Source organism: Sordaria macrospora, chromosome 4 (assembly GCF_033870435.1).
Source record: "Sordaria macrospora chromosome 4, complete sequence".
NCBI lineage: Eukaryota > Fungi > Ascomycota > Sordariomycetes > Sordariales > Sordariaceae > Sordaria > Sordaria macrospora.
Genome location: NC_089374.1, coordinates 2,446,507 through 2,463,501, shown reverse-complemented (window position 1 = coordinate 2,463,501; position 16,995 = coordinate 2,446,507). Strand labels below are relative to the sequence as shown.

Here is a 16,995-nt window from a genome sequence, read left to right as displayed (position 1 = left end):
CTTTTGATTGCGCCTTACCACTTCAATTGTAAACTTCTCAGTTTATAGTCCTCGCTGTCTCCGACGGGTGAGCCTGAAAGTGTTGTCGTTGAAGGCAAGGTAAGGGAGAGAGGTAAACAAAGGTCAGGGTTAGGGCTAAGTGAAGAAGCATTGACAAACAGGAACAGAAAGCTGATAAGTTAATAAGATAATAAGTATACTTGACTTGCCGGTATTCACACTGTTCGTTCTGCTTCTTCTAATGACCTGCAGCTGCGCGCTGACGTCGAGTGCTCCCGTCCTGTTGGATTTCTCAACTTGCACCGAACATCATCCCCACATCTTCTTCGAACACATTGCGACCACTCTTATAGATGAACCTCAACACAGTACCCCATCAATCATCTGCGATTACTTGGTGCCACCGCCTCCCTCAAGCCTTACAACCACAATACCGCATCACGAAGCCCAACTCGGCGAAGGAAGAACATAAGTCGGACGAGCGGCCTCGGACAAGTACAGTAGAGGTGTCTCCACATCCCATCATCATGATCCCCTCAGTCAAATTGTCGACAGCTTTTGCATTCTAGGGTCAACGACAAAATGAGACCTTCACCCAGCTAAGTACTTCATGGTTTGCTTCTGATGCTCCTCATTACCATGTAAAAACCCCTTTCCCCCTTTCCACAGGCCTGCATTTTACTCGGGCTTCTGGGCATACACCACCTTCCAGTTGAAGTATCCGTGGATCTTCATGTCCTTCAGCTCCCGGCGCATGTGGGCCGCATACACTGCAACCTCCTCTTCGCTCCAGCCCATCACATTGCTGTACATGAACTGGACGAGACCCTCCACGTCTGTTGTCATGGTCGCATAGGTGTAGAGGCCGATCTCCTTCATCTTGGGGTCCTTTGGCCAGGGAGAGATGGGCAACTATGATGCGGTTTTAGTCTTTTGTCTCCCCTTTCATATTACGGGTTGCGATCTGGGTTCCTCGCGAGGATAACTCACCTTGATATCAAAAACCTTCACATTGACGAATCCCGCCTCCTTCATCCCGTTCTCCATGGTGCCGTTATCAGCCGTGCATGTGTCGATCCCGACCCGCTTGCCCGCCTCTCTGAACACCTTGCCGTACTGGTCCATCGCAGAACCCTCGAGAACAGTCCCGTCGTCGGAGAGGACCAAAGGCGAAACGTCATAGTGCTCGATCCAGCCACCAGGCTTGCAGCACCGGTACGCCTCCTTATAAATATCCGTCCAGTTCCCGCAGCAGCCGTTCAGGAACATGATGTGGATAAAGTCAAACAAGTTCTCCTTGAAGGTCCACTCCTTGGTGGCATCGTCGATCTCGAACCGGAGGTTAGGGGGCACCCAGCTGGGCTGGATGGGCGATATATCGGTGCCGACTACGTTGCAATTCGGGTACCTATCGGCAAAGTCGATCGCCCAGAGGCCTGAGCCGGTACCAATATCCACGGCATTCTGGATGTTGTCCTCAAGAGGGGCCAGGTGCAATCCACCACGGGCCAATTCGAGGGCATGGTAGAGAACCTCCAAGGCCTCCATGTGCTTCGGGTCATTGGGAGCCCAGTACTCATTGTTCGCCACCGAGTCGCTGTGGTAGGTGCGGCCATTGAGGGTGCGGTAGTTGAGAATGCTCGACGAGATGGAGGCCGTCGAGCTCTCGATGTCGCTTCCTAGGGTCGAATCGGCGTCATCGCCCACCGTCGGAAGTCCTTGCTGAGTCCAATGAGTTCCAGGCAGAGCACTACTAGACGGATCGGAGGCAACAACGGCTTCTGGAGATTGGGGGCTCCGAGGAGACGCAGGAGCAGGTGTTGGCGACTTGGCCTTTGGCGGAGACGTGGGCTCAGGTGTCTTGGCCTTTTGCGGAGACTGAGGCGCCGGAGACTCGGCCTTCGTAACTGGAGAACTCATGGCTGAAAATGGTCTTTGAGGCTAAGAGGGAGCGGCTCAGGGGTAAGGGGGGGTAGCAGAAGTTGAGAAGCAGACGAGAGAGCTGAATGGATCAGGAAATCAACTCTTTACCGCGGATTTTTGGCATCCTTTTGCGTCCTTTTGAACCAAACTCTGCCAGAGAAAGCCGTAACCCCACTGACAGGGGCTTCGAGGCCCTAAGCCCGTATAGGAATGGAAGCCATCACACACCGACTTCAGATGACTGATCACTTGCGATCTTCAAATGCACTATCGGCAGAAGCTAACGGTCGGCGACCACGCGAGGAATTCGCCGGGTGCTAGCCCGTTGAAACTACCGCTTACACGTGGCAAGCTCTCACTGCGTCCCCTGAACCCTGGTTGACCCGTTAGAAGCTTAGTGTACACTAGAGCGCGAAGAACAACGCCCGTTCGGAGCCGTTGGTCCGTTACAGTGGTCTACAAAAACCACCTGATCATCCCCAAATCAAGGTGTGCCCGTTATCAAAGTTGTGCAACCCTCTAACTGGTCGTTCGACCGTTGTACCTATACCGCAGCGGTCATATAAAGGGGGCGTCTGGGCCAGAGAGTTGAGGATGTCTTCTCATTGGCCCGAATACCCAAAAAGGGCAAAAAGCCGAAGAGCCTTCTATTGCGGGCATATGAACGGCAGGCAGATGAGTTGGTGGTAAGATTTCGGTTTCGATGTTTGAAGCCATCGCGAAACCTTTGGCGCGACAAAAAAACAAAAAACACAAGCGGGATCAAACCGCCAAGTACGAAAAAAGAGAGCGAACACAAGATTTATTGGGACACTGGCCCCAGTGATTGGTACGAAATTTGCCCTTTCCGTTTAGATATGAGAAATGACTTTGAACAGAAATGGCATTCTTTTTATCTTAGCGAGATGTCGTCCGACTTTTGGGCCACGGTATGTTCCCATAACACCCACTCAGCAAGCATCCACAACCGCCTTCTATCCTGGAACCTCCCTTATTCGATAATCGCGCTTTGAAGTGCCGGGTCCCGTACTCTACCTACTGTGTACACTCATACAGGCTGACAGGGTACGTGTATAGCTCCGAAAGTTCACTACCGGATTTACGTAACTCCCCGCATCCAGCGAGTCCCAAAATGGTGGATTGCCATGCTGCCCTCGAGGGCTCCGACAAGTATCTCTGCTCACGATGTTAGTCCAATTTGACAGAAGTATGGGCCAAAGGGACCAAACGCTATGTATTTCCTGGATTCAGCTCGGCTGGGCTGGTGCCCAGAAACTCGGCCCGGTGCGCATTCTGCCGACTGACAGCCCACTGCCTCGGTTTGGAAAAGCTCGAAATACCTTCCCCTGTGTCGCAAAACATCGACTTGCTGGATGCTGAGATCCTGCTGAAATGCACATCCCCATCTCGTGCTCCCCATGACGATCCGATTCGGCCAGTCACTTTGGAATTCGAGTTGTCTGCATCTTCAAACTCAACATATTACAAACGACTCTCCCCATGCTACATCAAAATCCGTAGCGACGACCTCGGCCGCTTGGGAGTGCCAGAGGACTTTGGCAGTCGCCCACCTGCACCCACGCAGACTCAAATCCCACTCATCAAGAAATGGCTGGCCCGTTGTCCGGAAGAACATGGGCCTCTCTGCGACACCTCGATGTTTCAACCGTCTCAGTCACGGTCACTCCTGGTCGTTGACGTGAAGAACGGTTGTTTGGTTGATCTGCCACCCTCAACCTCCCGCCGATATTTTGCTCTCAGCTATGTCTGGGGGCAGGCAGCTACCTTCCAAACTGTCCTGGATAACGTCGATTCCTTGAGACAAAGCGGTGGAATTGACGCTGTGAGGCATTTGCTCCCAAAGACTATCACCGATGCTATGGATCTTCTCGTCGCTCTTGACGAACAATATCTCTGGTGTGACAGACTGTGTATCGTCCAGGACGATGCTATGAACAAGCATTCGCTCATTTCCCGTATGGACGAGGTGTACGCTACGGCGTTCGCTGTCATCATGGCGCGAAGTGGGTCGAATGCCGAGGCTGGCCTATTTGCCGAACGTCACCCATGGCATACAGAGGAGGGGATTTCAGACAACCTGAGGCTAGTAGCCATCCCCCTTGCTGACAGGGAAGAAGAATACGGCATGGCTCCGCTCGAAGGTCGGGGCTGGACTTTCCAAGAGAAGTTGTTAGCTCGAAGGTAAATCATCTTCAGTCATGGATTTGTTACTTTCCAGTGTGGCCGGGCCAGATATAACGTTGCCTTCTCCGAAAGACCTATTCTTGCCCCTGCTTCTCAACCCGAGACTGGGTATACCGACACAAGACCGCCATTGGATGGCTCACGCCAGCTATTGGTGGACTGGTGCAGGTCGCATTACATAGACTCTCTGTGCGAATACACGGACCGGGCACTGAGCTTCCCATCCGACTCCATAAACGCGTTTCAAGGAATCCTCCAATGTTTTGCATCGCTTTTGGGATCGAAAATCCACTACGGCCTGCCGACTACCTTCTTCGAAGTTGCCATAATCTGGACGACAAGAAGTCATGAGAGTATCTGCTGCGACGCGTTTCCAACGTGGTGCTGGGCTGCCTGGCCAGGAGTCAAACTTAACGATACGTCCGACAAATACTATCGGTCTTGGATCATCTGGTATTGTGATGACATGAATCAAGGGATCACGAGGCCATTGCAACGAAAGTTGCAGCACTTCCCGGATGACGAGCCGGACGCTGGAACCACTCCTGTAGTTCACGACGACAGACATACACAACGTTACCCCAGCTTTGGTGGATGATTCTCATACCCCGGATGGTGCAGGCAATAATGGTATCGACACGTGGTCCAGCACACTATACTCCGAGTTCCAACGGTACTGTGGCGGTCACAGCATCCTACAACGCCATATTACTTCGCCGCAGGATGATCCTGCATTGAGCCTTATCCCTCTCAAAGCCGGCACCCTCCGCTTCTACACCCTCTGCGCCTCCTTTGAGGTCTCGCCCTGCGAAGAGCAGTATTACTCAACAAAAGTCCAGCTACCCGACGCATCTGGCATTTAAAAGACGACTCGCACTACATGTACTACGTCCTGCAGGACAAGTACGGAATTCCCTGCGGTGCGTTCGGCTCGGATACCGATCGGGCAAGCTGTCCAGACCATTTGAGGGGGAAACAAGATCTGGTCGTGCTTGCTGAAACGGCAGAGGTCTTGGACGTCCAAGATGTGATTATATTGAGAGATTTAGGAATACGATGGGAATGGAGTGCGCGCCGTCTGGTGAAGACCGGTTTCGCATGCTCGTGGCGATCGTGGTGCAGTGGATCGATGGCGTTGCGTACAGGAAGTCGTCGCAGGTGATGTTTGTTTGTCGGGTGGCGATGGAGAATGCGTTGGAGGAGGGGGCGGTTTGGAGGGGTTGTTTTGAGGTAGGAAAATGGAGGTATGCGGCATGATGTGGGCGGGTTGTTTTTGGAGAGAGGGAAGAAGGAAGATACGCGGTGTGATATGGTATGCGTGGCTGAAGGTCGGAGGTCCGAAAAGGGGTTCGGCCCACGGATACTTGTTTTCCATCCATATTTGTTGCCAACCACAATGCCGACACGCACTGACAGGGAAATACACGATTGACGCCTGGATAACGGGGCTTGTTGCATTGATTCCCAAGCAAAATCTTGGAAAGCTGTACGGGCAACCTCTAGCATCGCAGAAAGATGCATAACGACATGCCTGGAAGCCAAAAAAAAAACAAGGAAATCTTCGCCGCACCGAAGCCGACATAATCGATGCGGCACTCGACGGGAGTCGCAGAGCCAACACTGGTGGACAGTGCCAGTTGGGCTGCATGATAAGAAAAATGCAATGCTCACACACCGAAGACTATGGAAGTCCCTTGCATTCAATTTTCACGCACCATGCGAGTACAAATGTCTTCGTGCTTGGCCACAAGAAACAATAATCATGGAGCAGGAACATATAGCTGGTACTTATTCCCCCTCATCCCCTGCTCTTTGGTTCTCGTTCTTTCTCCTCCATACCACCACCAGTCAAACACAGTTCACTATCATTCAGGATACCAACTACGAAGGTTTCCTACCCATCCAAAGTCGATTCAACCACATCGACAACAGCAATCAACCTTGACTTTCAATAATGAAGCTCAGTACATTCATCACGCCTATGCTGGCAGCCGCTACCGCTCTAGGCGTGTACGCACTGCTAGTTAGAAACATCTCAAGTCTTCGTCATGTGCACCAAGTTCGGTTCAACTCCGGTCAAATACAGACAAAACAGCGGAGAGTGAACCCGGGCAAATACGGGGACCCGCGCAAGTACACTAGGCCGGAATGGCCTGAGTGCCGCGAGTTCAACGGACATTGAGCACGCTAACCTGTACCCCTCCAGTGCCGCATGGGACGGCCTCGCTTGTTTACTACTCGTTGGCTCACAGGTGAGGGCCGAGGTAATTGTGTACGAGCCCTACGGCGGCCATGTCGTCCACGTCATCGAATTCCCAGATCTTACCGCCAAAGAAGATTACCAGGTCTCGGGCATGCACTGGGACTTCTATACGGGCTACTGGATCTTTCTCGCCACCAGACGCGGCGCTGAAGAGCTCCGCGACACTGAGATGTCGGGCAACACTTACCTCATCAAGTACGACCTCTACAAGAGCGAAGTTATCTGGACTCTCAACCTGGAAGACAGGATGAAGAGTAACTCGGGCCAGAGAAGATGGGGCGGCTTTTACGGGATCATTATCCGTACCTTTGGCGACGCCGGGTTTCCAATGATCTGGTGGATGGGGTCGGGGCCAGCGGGGCTTGTAAAGATCAGTGGCCTAGCCAACATGCGCGACTCCAGGGTGCTCCTCATTCACGGCAGCAACGGCCTGATCGGCTACCTCGACATGTTGCGGGACTTCGGCGCGGAGCCGGCTGACTGGCTGGAAAGCTCGTACGGGAACGTGCGAATTCGCGACGTCCAGAGCATCACGCTCCCACCAAAGTACGCGGACAAGGTGGCGCTGCTGACCTCGCCCACGCGGGGCGTGCAGGTGATGCAAAACTTTGGATGGAAGTGGACGAAGGACGACTGGCTAAACCACCGCCACTCGGTCCAGCACACCCACGGCGTGCTCGTGCCGCCGGCCGACACCGAGAAGAACGGACAACCTTGGGAGACGGTGCAGGTCGGATCCAACAGCGTCTTTGTGCTGTCCAGATTCAAGGACGGACAAAAAAGAAGAACGGGAACGACGAGAATTTCTGGCGTTTTGAGGACATCACCAAGCTGATCGAGGATAACCTGGCCCTGAAGATCAGCCCCACCGACGGCTTCACGGGCTGGAAGGATCCGAATATCTGGCCCGATGCTGACATGATTCGGGAGTTGTCGCCGGTGCTGCCAGAAGGGTGGTACCTGCAACTGGGACCGGAGGGAAAACAGCCGGACTTCAAAGTGACGCTAGACTTGGGAATTCAACTAGATTTGCCTCCGTCATCGTAAATGTCTGGTGATGATTCGAGGTACTCCTACTTACTGGGTGGGGTTTGGATGGAGTTAAATGGGCAGGGAAGGGAAGGGAAGGGAAGGGAAGGGAAGGGAAGGGAAGGGAAGGGAAGGGAAGGGCAGGACAAGGCAGGACAGGACAGGGCAACATGGCTGGGATGGGACTGGGTGAGGGAGCAATTGTGCTTGTCACAATTTGATGGAAACGGAAGAAGAGAAGGGGTTTGATGTTGCCTTTTTTCCATCTTTTCTACCTTCTAAAGTCTTCTCGTCATTGCCTTCCAAATCTTCATCGCCCTCTGGTATTTTTTGTGCTTGTCATTGAAGATGATGGCATTGATTATGCTGATTAGATACATGTATGCTGGTGGTTGTGGTGATCTGGGAGTCGATGGGACTTTGGTATTTTGAATTCTGTTCCCTTTATTTTTTCTTCCCAGTCTTCTTCCTCTTTCTCTTTCTTCTTCTTTATCCCATTACTGCTTCCTCCTTTCTTTCCCCATCGCCCCTCCCCCTCCATTTCTTTTCTTCTTCTTTCTTCTTCTCACTCTCTCAAAGGGAAATCTCTTCATCATTTCCAGCTCTTGGCCGCCCACGCACATATCCCCTGTTTTTACTTCAGCCTGTCACGGTTATCTCTCAGCTCAACAATTTTCTCAGTTCCCATATGTCGCAGCAATAGACAACTACAATCCGTCTTTTCCACACACACAAACACGTTCCAAGCTAATGTGTAGCTCACTAGCGAGAGGTACGATAGTTACTGGATAGGTACCTTCACATTTGTTTGACTATGATTGATCGATCCCTGGATATCTTGCATGGTGTCTATGGAAATCAGGAATGCTGACTTCCATTTGCATGCACATCGTGGAACTGAGGGTTTGCTACCAATTCACAAGCAAGAGGGGGAGGAGGAGAAGGAGGAGAAGGAGGAGAAGGAGGAGAAGGAGGAGAAGGAGGAGAAGGAGGAGAAGGAGGAGAAGGAGGAGAAGGAGGAGAAGGAGGAGAAGGAGGAGAAGGAGGAGAAGGAGGAGAAGGAGGAGAAGGAGGAGAAGGAGGAGAAGGAGGAGAAGGAGGAGAAGGAGGAGAAGGAGGAGAAGGAGGAGAAGGAGGAGAAGGAGGATGAGATTAAAAAGGCCTTTGACACCTTTGCGGCGGTCTGCTCTCGGAGTGTCCCCCAGCTACGTACATCCACCCGCTGATCCTACCTTTACACCACGATACTGCCGTTTTTCGTCCGATATGGCACTCCCGCGTTGACGGGCTGCCTAGGACCGCCTTCAAGAATCTCGGCACCTGGGAGCTCTGGCGTTCTCATCCCCCTTCACTTCCAGTCCTTTCTCAAACTTCCCGCGCCGAGCCGGCAGGCAGCCTCAGAACCTTGGGCAATATGTGCCTATTGCCATTCACTCACCTGCTCCCCTCCCAACCTCAAGTACTCGATCCACAATTCCCATTCACTTTGATCATGTTGAACGTATTTATATATCTCCAAGCATTCTCAGCCCGTGCATTTTCATTTCTTTTCCCTAAACCATCGTCGCGATTATTTGCCGGTTTTTTTTTTGTCTCCCAATTTCCTCAAAACACAACATGGTCGAGACAAGAAGACGAAAAACGACGAGGCTCGCCCTGAGCGTCACAGGTACGGCTGCTCCTATAATTGCGCCTCACATTATCCAACGTGTACTTATCGTCAATAGATGCTCAGTCGAGCCGCTCATCCTTCATCCGCTTGCCCACCGAAGTCCGACTGATGGTATACAAATATGCCTGGACTCCGACCGTTAACCCTTGGGACTACGCCGTTTTCGCTCAGCGTGAAGGCCGCCCCGTCAGCGACCACATGAAGCAGATCCACGTGCTAACCGCTGTCTGCCGTCACATGCGATACGAGGTTATCGCCGAATACTTCCCCCAAGCGCAAGCCCACATCACGTATACCCCTGGCCGCACCGGTTCCTGTGGCAGGAGTGACATGCGCGTTATTGCCTCCATGTGTCACCTCAAAAGCTCCCCCCTCTTCACGGCGCATCTCCAGCACGTGCGTCTGAACTGGATCCCCCTCAACACCAACGACGGCTGGCTTGCCTGGGATTACATGGTGGACAATGCCCGCACGCGGCGGTACAATATTTCCACGCCCTACGTGCGAGTTAGGAGGGTCGGACCGTTCGCCACGGCCCTGCCCACCCCACTGTACCCCGATCGAAAGCCCATCGAGAGCAGATTCTTCCGCCAGATAAACACCCTGAACTGGCTGACGAGCCTGAAGAACCTACAGACTCTCGAGATCACGTTCATTGATGCCGTGAATTATGAGAGCATGTGGCCGGTAAACGCGGAACGTATCGTGCCCTTCTACAACCCTCGGGTCTGGCAGCAGATGCTGAAGTTGCCCAAGCTGGACTGGATCAACTTGCGACTGTTCTCCGGCCGCCAGGACGGCTGGGAGAGCTCACCGGAACGGATGGCGGACCGTGAGAAGGCCAATGGTTTGGTGAAGGGTCTTTTAAGGGATTCTCCCGAAAAGCTGAAGGTGCGTTCAAAGTACATCTGCGTTTGGTTGTTTCATGATTTTTTTCGGGCGTATGAAAAAGGCCAGGGCTAACAATAGTTTGTTTTTATGCAGAAGGAACGGAAACCGTACAGGATCGATATCAATGTCGGTGCCGTGAGTTCTGAGATTCATCTCTCAGCCAGTGTTTAGGTATCCTGTTTGTCTAGCATAGGGATATAGGGGGCGGAGGGAGGGCAAAGGGCTGGTTTGATCGTTTGTGGGACGGGGACCGATTTTCGGATGTCGGGCATAGTTTTTTCACGGAAGAACATGAATCCAAATAATGCAGCCCGAGCTCCGTATACTTTTACGTGTATCCAACAAAAGAGGAGGAATATAATGAGGTGCTTGTAGCTATGTCACTTCAAGTTATCATGGCCCCGCAGCCCTTTTCATTATCAAATGTCTACTTCTCCCTCATTCCTGTATTTCACCTGGTCAGACTATGTACCATGACTCCCTTGATGACCAGAGACACTCCAGATTTACGGATCCCCTAGGGCAGATTTCAACGTGGCATTGGCGGAGCCTTGAAACTTGGGAGCTCAAATACCTTTCATGTGGTTATTCCCGTTCACTCTTCTACCTCTAGGTATCCTTTCTGCAACCTTGGGCGCCGCATTTACCTTTACATACATACCTCTATATGCCTCCAGTCTCACATATCGTTCGTATGCACGAGCTTGAGCACCAAAGCTCTGCGTGATGAAGAAAAAAAAGAAGAAAAAAAGAATGCAACGGACTTCCGTAGTCCTGCGTTGTGTGCTGTGCATTGCATTTATTCTATTTTTCACAAATCCTGGCACCGCAACCAAGTATCCCATTGACCAGACCAGATCGTTTCTTGGGGACCTATTTAGTCCCGCCCTCCTACACCCTTGACTCTTCTTTTTACTCTTCCTCCTTTTCCAAAAGTTCATTACCAACTGTTGTCTTTTGGCCTCCTACTATGATCTCTCCAACACTCACCAGTACTCCCAACGAGAGTCTTCCCTACGTGTATCCCAACAATTATTCGTCTCTTCCTTTCAAGATCTTCACCATGTAAGTTTTGAAAAGAATGGCCGAAGCCATAAGCCTCGTGCCTAGGTAATTTGATAAGACCCCAAGCCAGTGCCTTCAACCCCTCATCCATACATAATATGCTGCCCCAATCCATCGACCTGCTAAGGTAACCATTAAACAGAAGCTCATGAACCCCAGTTTTCAATACTCCATCGTCTGCCTACCGAGATCAGATTGATGATCTACAAGGAGGTTTGGATGCCAGCTCTCAAGCCCTGGGAGTATGACCTAAAGCCCAACGGGAGAGTAAACCAATCCGCGATAACATGAAACACATCCACGCGTTGACCTCCATCTGTCGCTTTATTCGATACGAGGTTCTCGATGAATACTTCAAATGGACGCAGGTCCACATTCTCTATAGCGAGGGCTACGGTAGCCGATATGGCTCCTACGGGAGGTGGACGGAGTCTTTTGTGTGGTAGGCTACCTAACATGATAAATTATCCAGAAGGAATTCAGGCCGTTCAGGATGGTTCTCCATGTCGGCGCGGTCAGAGACACGGATTCCCTTCCCAAGTTGTTCGAGGTTTGTCATCCGCTTCATGTTGCCTACGACTTCCCTTTTTGGCTGGACTTGGGAACTTTCCATTGTTCATGAACGTAATGCTAATCGATCCTTCCTGTGAGCAACCAGATCCGTTAATTAGCTGCCCCTACATGTTCATTCTTATATCAGCGCTCAGGCATTAGCTGCCCCTTATTACGTACATTGGGCATGCGGTTCAAGGGGAAACATGAACCAAAACAAGAAATCAAATAGAAGGTTTCGTACGTTTCTACAAAACACGAAGGGGAAGAGGTGAGATTTGTGTAGCTAAATTACTTATAACTACAAGGTATTTGCCGCCTTACATCCTCCTGATATATAGCCAGATCTTTAGTTCTCTTACAGTTTTTCTCCATTTCATCCGGCCATACTATAAACATGATTCACTTCAAAACCGATGTCTGAAGATATTCCAGATTTACGGACTGCCTGAGGCAAGTTTCGATATGACATCAGAGCCTTGGAACCTGTGAGCTCTGGGGTTATTATTCCCCTTCACACATCTTCCGGTCTGCAACCTTAAGCATGGCATCTACGCCTCCATTCTGCCTCTCCTTTTCCGTCTGCAATCTTGAGCAATGCAGCCACTTCTCCAGTCCCATTCACCAGGTCGGCTTCTATGATCCTATTTAATTTGAAGCTCCTGCAACATGTCGGCACGTTCCTCACCCCCCTTTTCCCAAATTTCGTCGTCACGAATTACATCGTCTTTTGGCCTTCTTCTGGACACTCACCAAAATACGCACAAGGACAACTAGTACTTCCGAGTCTATCCTCTTCCGCGACTCTCCATCCCTCTCTGCCTTTTGACTTCCTGCAACATGCCAGTTGAGACAAGAAAGGCGAAAGCCGCAAGAATCGCCCGGGATGTGGCGGAGCGTAAGACTGGTACGCCCATCACCTTCTCGCGCCTTCCCTTTTGACATGTTGACCATCTAACGTGAACTTTCAAATAGAAACCCAATCACAACACTCGTCCCTTATCCGACTACCTGCCGAGATGAGGTTAATGGTTTAGAAAGCTGCCTGGACTCCAACAGTCATGCCATGGGAGTATGACCAGGAGGCCTTTTGCAGGGGCGAGCCCATCGTCGAGCACATGATGCGAATCCACATTTTAACCTCGGTATGCCGACATATGCGATACGAAGTAATCGCCGAGTATTTCAACCGGGCACAAGCGCACGTAACCCACTGCGCCGGCAGCTTCTGGACCGCAAGCGATGTTCGAGTCCTTGCCGCCATGCGGCACCTCAAGGCATCGAGCCTCTTTACGAACCATATGCGACACATCCATCTCACCTGGCTTCCCGACACCGTGAGAGGCTGGATTTTATGGGGCAGTAACATGGGCAGGTGGGCGAGTCCAGTTCATGGCTTGATCCCGATGAGAAACACAAAGCCAAGAAAAGGGCTGCGCCAGGTCAACACCTTGGAGTGGCTGGCAAGCCTGAAAAGCTTGCAGACGTTGGAGATCGGGTTTATGGACGTGTTACCTGGCTACCGCAATAATCATATCTTCTTTGGCCGAAGCACTCTGGAATGGCGGGAGTTGCTCAGACTGCCCAAGCTGGAGTCAATCTCTTACAGGCTCTACTCTGCCCCCAGCCGCAAGGCGTTTACCAAGAACTGGGAGGACCTGGAAAGCTTTCGTTGGTACAAGAACGCACTTGCTGAGCATCTCTTAAAGGATCCGGCTGTAGAGGACACGGAGGTATGTTCGAGCACGGTTCTTACACCTTCCTTTCCCTAGAAGCTGGCTTCGCCCCTTTCTTCCGATCAAAATTGGCACAAGTTTTAGGAAACTTGGACTAACACGTTCAATCAACCAGAAACATCATAAATTGAGCAGAATCGATATCCATATTGGCACGGTCAGAGCTGAGGATCATCCTCTTTCCTAGTAAGGCAGTTGAGTTCGTTGTCCAGGCACCCGCGACTCCCCTTTTCGGTTGGGCTTATCTGCTTCATTGGGCTCATGGAGGTAATGCTGACTGGTTCCTTCCTTGAATGCCGGATTCTTGTTGCGGTTCTGCCTGGGTCACATTTTGCATGTAATTTATTTGCAATGCAGATACCGGAAGACTCACCTGGAAATAACCCCCTGGTGAGCCACAGCCACTTGAAAATAGGAAAGAAATGCCTTGATAACCTCGGTTTCCGAAACATAGAAGATGTTCTTTGACTCCTGATGCAGCTCTGCGAGTAATCTGACCGTGTCCTTGGGTGAAAAATGAGAACGGCAACCACTAGTGCAGGCAAGCCATACCCAGGGGCATGACGCGAGCATGTACTCGGAAATTGAGCGGGGACGCTCTCTGCAATCTCTTTGAAAGACTCAGTCGACTTCTTTCCAACAGTTCACCTCTTATTTTCCTTTTCTTCAACTTCAAGTACCACGTCTTGTCTTCCCACGCCATCGACTGGCGGGCACCGACTTTACATCCGTTCTTGACTTTCTCCACCACACGAGGTACTTCACCTTGGTCGCCGCTCACACACATCACTCGGCACCTGCTCTGCTGGAACCTCACATCTCTGGAGGCCGGTGAGCATATTGCTTTTGGGTTTCATATCGTGCACTCATCCGGCTGATACAACATCACATGAGCTCCAAGGATCCCTTCTCAAGCCAATAAAGTTGGATAACGGATCTTCCCAATAGCGTCAATAGAATTGACTTACAATAAGCGATAGGAATCAGTGATATCATTTCACAAATATATTTGTCACGGTTCGTATGAGCAATGAGCATACATGTAATAACAATTCCTGGCCACAAGCCGAGAGGATCGAACTTGTCTATCAAATTTACTCAGAATCAATCAGGCTGCTATCTCGCCTCCTTACCTATGTATTACTTTCGTGTCGATTTAGGAATGAAGGCACCACAACCAGTGATTCTTTCCAATGAAGGAGAGCAGCGGGCACTACCACTGCATGCATCATCCCCAGGTTATCTCCCTCAATGCCCCTGGATAGAGTACACATCAGCTTTGCATTGTGATTAAGAGTCAAACTGTTAATGCAACACATGTATGACTCGCGCTTTGGATCAAGCATATTAGGAAAACCGACTGTGTCGCTTCCCGGAGACATCCATACAACACTTTCCTATTCATTGGTTTTGGGATGTCCCTCGAGGTTTCTCATCTTCCGTGTAAGAGTGAGTGTGGCGACAACACTTAAAAGGAATCAACTCACAACCACGGTTACATGATAGGCTTTGCTACCAGATGCAGCAAAGGAGCGGTGCATGCATCAGTTTCCCATACAAACAATATCAGTCAATTTGCCTGAGAAAAACAGCAGCACAACCCACAAAAGAGCAATTACGGTGTCGGTTGGTTGGAATCTGTATCCTTTTGTGCGTTTTTGTTGTGGCGGGTTTCGATGTATGGGGTTCGTTCGAGGTTGATGAAGGCTTGAAACCGAGCATGCAACTTGTGACACTCTAATGTGATTTCCCCGCAATGGCATTTTTCAATCGGTTAAACGAATCAGATGGAGACTTAAAAGAGACGAATATTAGTTAACGAAGTGGCAACTGTTTTGTTTGCCATTTGGTGTCGGAAGGTGGCGAGTGCATTCCACCCCGATCATTTCCAGGTTGATTCCAATTTGCCTACTTCAGACTTCGGCCGGCCACGAATTCCTCCTCTCTCCCTCAAGCCACCAATGAAGCATTTTCCTGATCTTCTTTCATCGCTGAGGCTGATTTCTTCGCGCTTGCCTGCAACCCATTCCGGCACCGGCCATTGGCCAACGCAGCATAGGGGCTGTGCAGCTGGAAAGCGTGCCGAACAAGTGTGAGGTAAGAAATCCTCTCTTCACCCAACACACCTCCACAACATCATCTGGACATCTCTCAAGATGTACGGTAGTGCGACCCTGAAGCCCATCGAATTCGCGTTCCATCAACTTCGAGACCGTACAGCAAGCGGGTGTTTTTGATTATCTGGTCCTCCACACGTCTTGTCTGGCTGGAATACAAGTCCTTAAGTTTTTTTTTATTTTACTTTCCCCTCTCTGTAATTTTACTCTCTCCATCTTCCTCTTCAAACGGCCTCTTATTATCATCCTTTTTCGAAAGAAATACCAAATCCCGACAGTAAGTAGCGTGACAGGCACCGACACAGCCAGAAATAGCCACCAGTCTCCAGTATATCGTACCTAGCTTGCCTGCGTCATAACCGTATTGGACAAACAACTCCTTATGGCTCCATGAGCAAGAGTAAGTGTCCCAGTTCAAGGGAAAGATTGATCGCTTGCTTACCATGATGATAGTTGCCGGAAGACAAGCAAGTCCATGGCCCTTTCCAAACACCATGACTGGTCTGACGATGAGCAAACTGTGGCTTACAACTCGCATGGGAGTTTAAATGATATCATTGAAGTCATTTCTTTCTCATGACACACCGGTGGGGGAGGTGAGTGACCTATTTAAAACTCCAAGCGCCATGTTAAAGCTGCCCTTTGCCGGTGTCAGTTCTCCCCCCTCTTCTTCTTCCAGGACCCCAGCTTTCTTTGGCACCCTTTCAACTTTTACTCGACACACTACACCATCAAAGACAGTGAAAACATGGAAATCTCCGATCATTCTTTTATACCTAGTAGTTTCAATAGTCACGAAGGGGGGCACATATTTTGGACGCAATTGGTGTCCAAGGAGGCCCTTGAGGAAAGCCAAGTCCTCATACGCGAACTCCGAAACCTTTTTTTCCATGCAATTTATGTCGACCTCCAGGCGCACTTGAAAGAGTGTGGCCACCCGCTCGAGTTATTTTGCATCCCCAATATCATCGTCGACAGAATGGAACCCGATCTCAATCTCACAATCCACAGTATTCTGTGTCTGCACAACTTGCATGGGAGATATAAGGCTTCCAAGCTACGCAAGATCTTCATGATAACTGTGCTTTCTTCTGGTGTTTACACACAGTTCTTTGTGGACATGCTTAGAACTAATAATGACCACCACCAGTTCGAGCTATCCGACCACAGCCTCCCCATAAAAGATAGCCACATGAGGGGCTTGAATGATAAGCACGCGGATGCCTTTCGCGAGTTCTTTTGGTACCAGTATCTTTTCTCCGAAGGCTACTGCGTAGGCCCATGCCGCTTCAAGCAGGAGTTGGGTGGGGAAGACAGACAGACTCAGTATATCCCGGCCCCTTACGACGGTAAAGACCTGCCTAGAAAAATGGAGGAGGTCAGATCGGCGGCTTTGACCCTTTCGTTGGTGTCCCATTCCGATTGCCCACAGAGAAAGAAGGTGGGCTTTTCCCGGCCTTGTTCGTCAGGGTGGCACCTTTGGGCTTCGGACTAATTCAGCTGTAGAGCTCGCAGAATTAGGTCGCCGGCCTTCAAGGTGTA

The 16,995-nt window shown here is 50.7% G+C and overlaps 6 protein-coding genes across 6 annotated transcripts; 5 read left to right on the top strand and 1 right to left on the bottom strand.

Annotated features, from left to right (window-relative positions):
- Positions 1 to 155: 155 nt before the first annotated feature.
- Positions 156 to 2,046, bottom strand: SMAC4_05314 (uncharacterized protein). The gene is made up of 2 exons (XM_003346371.2): positions 991 to 2,046; positions 156 to 912 (listed from the first exon to the last, which is right to left on the bottom strand). The coding sequence occupies exons 1-2, from the start codon at positions 1,918 to 1,920 to the stop codon at positions 679 to 681; spliced, it is 1,164 nt and encodes a 387-aa protein (XP_003346419.1). The 5' UTR covers positions 1,921 to 2,046; the 3' UTR covers positions 156 to 678.
- A 1,009-nt stretch (positions 2,047 to 3,055) lies between these two features.
- Positions 3,056 to 4,991, top strand: SMAC4_05313 (uncharacterized protein; the record flags this gene model as incomplete). The annotated part of the gene is made up of 3 exons (XM_003346370.1): positions 3,056 to 3,110; positions 3,231 to 4,085; positions 4,714 to 4,991. The coding sequence occupies 3 exons, from the start codon at positions 3,056 to 3,058 to the stop codon at positions 4,989 to 4,991; spliced, it is 1,188 nt and encodes a 395-aa protein (XP_003346418.1).
- Positions 4,992 to 6,082: 1,091 nt separating this feature from the next.
- SMAC4_05312 (uncharacterized protein) lies at positions 6,083 to 7,226 on the top strand (the record flags this gene model as incomplete). The annotated part of the gene is made up of 1 exon (XM_066090264.1): positions 6,083 to 7,226. The coding sequence occupies exon 1, from the start codon at positions 6,483 to 6,485 to the stop codon at positions 7,224 to 7,226; it is 744 nt and encodes a 247-aa protein (XP_065946841.1). The 5' UTR covers positions 6,083 to 6,482.
- A 1,811-nt stretch (positions 7,227 to 9,037) lies between these two features.
- Positions 9,038 to 10,154, top strand: SMAC4_05311 (uncharacterized protein; the record flags this gene model as incomplete). The annotated part of the gene is made up of 3 exons (XM_003346368.1): positions 9,038 to 9,089; positions 9,148 to 9,983; positions 10,077 to 10,154. The coding sequence occupies 3 exons, from the start codon at positions 9,038 to 9,040 to the stop codon at positions 10,152 to 10,154; spliced, it is 966 nt and encodes a 321-aa protein (XP_003346416.1).
- Positions 10,155 to 12,440: 2,286 nt separating this feature from the next.
- On the top strand, positions 12,441 to 13,420 carry SMAC4_05310 (uncharacterized protein; the record flags this gene model as incomplete). The annotated part of the gene is made up of 3 exons (XM_003346367.1): positions 12,441 to 12,507; positions 12,660 to 13,333; positions 13,373 to 13,420. The coding sequence occupies 3 exons, from the start codon at positions 12,441 to 12,443 to the stop codon at positions 13,418 to 13,420; spliced, it is 789 nt and encodes a 262-aa protein (XP_003346415.1).
- Positions 13,421 to 16,201: 2,781 nt separating this feature from the next.
- SMAC4_13638 (uncharacterized protein) lies at positions 16,202 to 16,948 on the top strand (the record flags this gene model as incomplete). Its single annotated transcript, XM_066091517.1, has 1 exon — positions 16,202 to 16,948. The coding sequence occupies one exon, from the start codon at positions 16,202 to 16,204 to the stop codon at positions 16,946 to 16,948; it is 747 nt and encodes a 248-aa protein (XP_065946840.1).
- Positions 16,949 to 16,995: the final 47 nt, after the last annotated feature.

Excerpts from the sequence above, each read along its gene's own strand:
- SMAC4_05314 (XM_003346371.2), bottom strand. The coding sequence starts at position 1,920 with ATGAGTTCTCCAGTTACGAAGGCCGAGTCTCCGGCGCCTCAGTCTCCG. Across the intron at positions 913-990 it reads TGAAGGTTTTTGATATCAAG|TTGCCCATCTCTCCCTGGCC; the intron begins GTGAGTTATCCT and ends ACCGCATCATAG.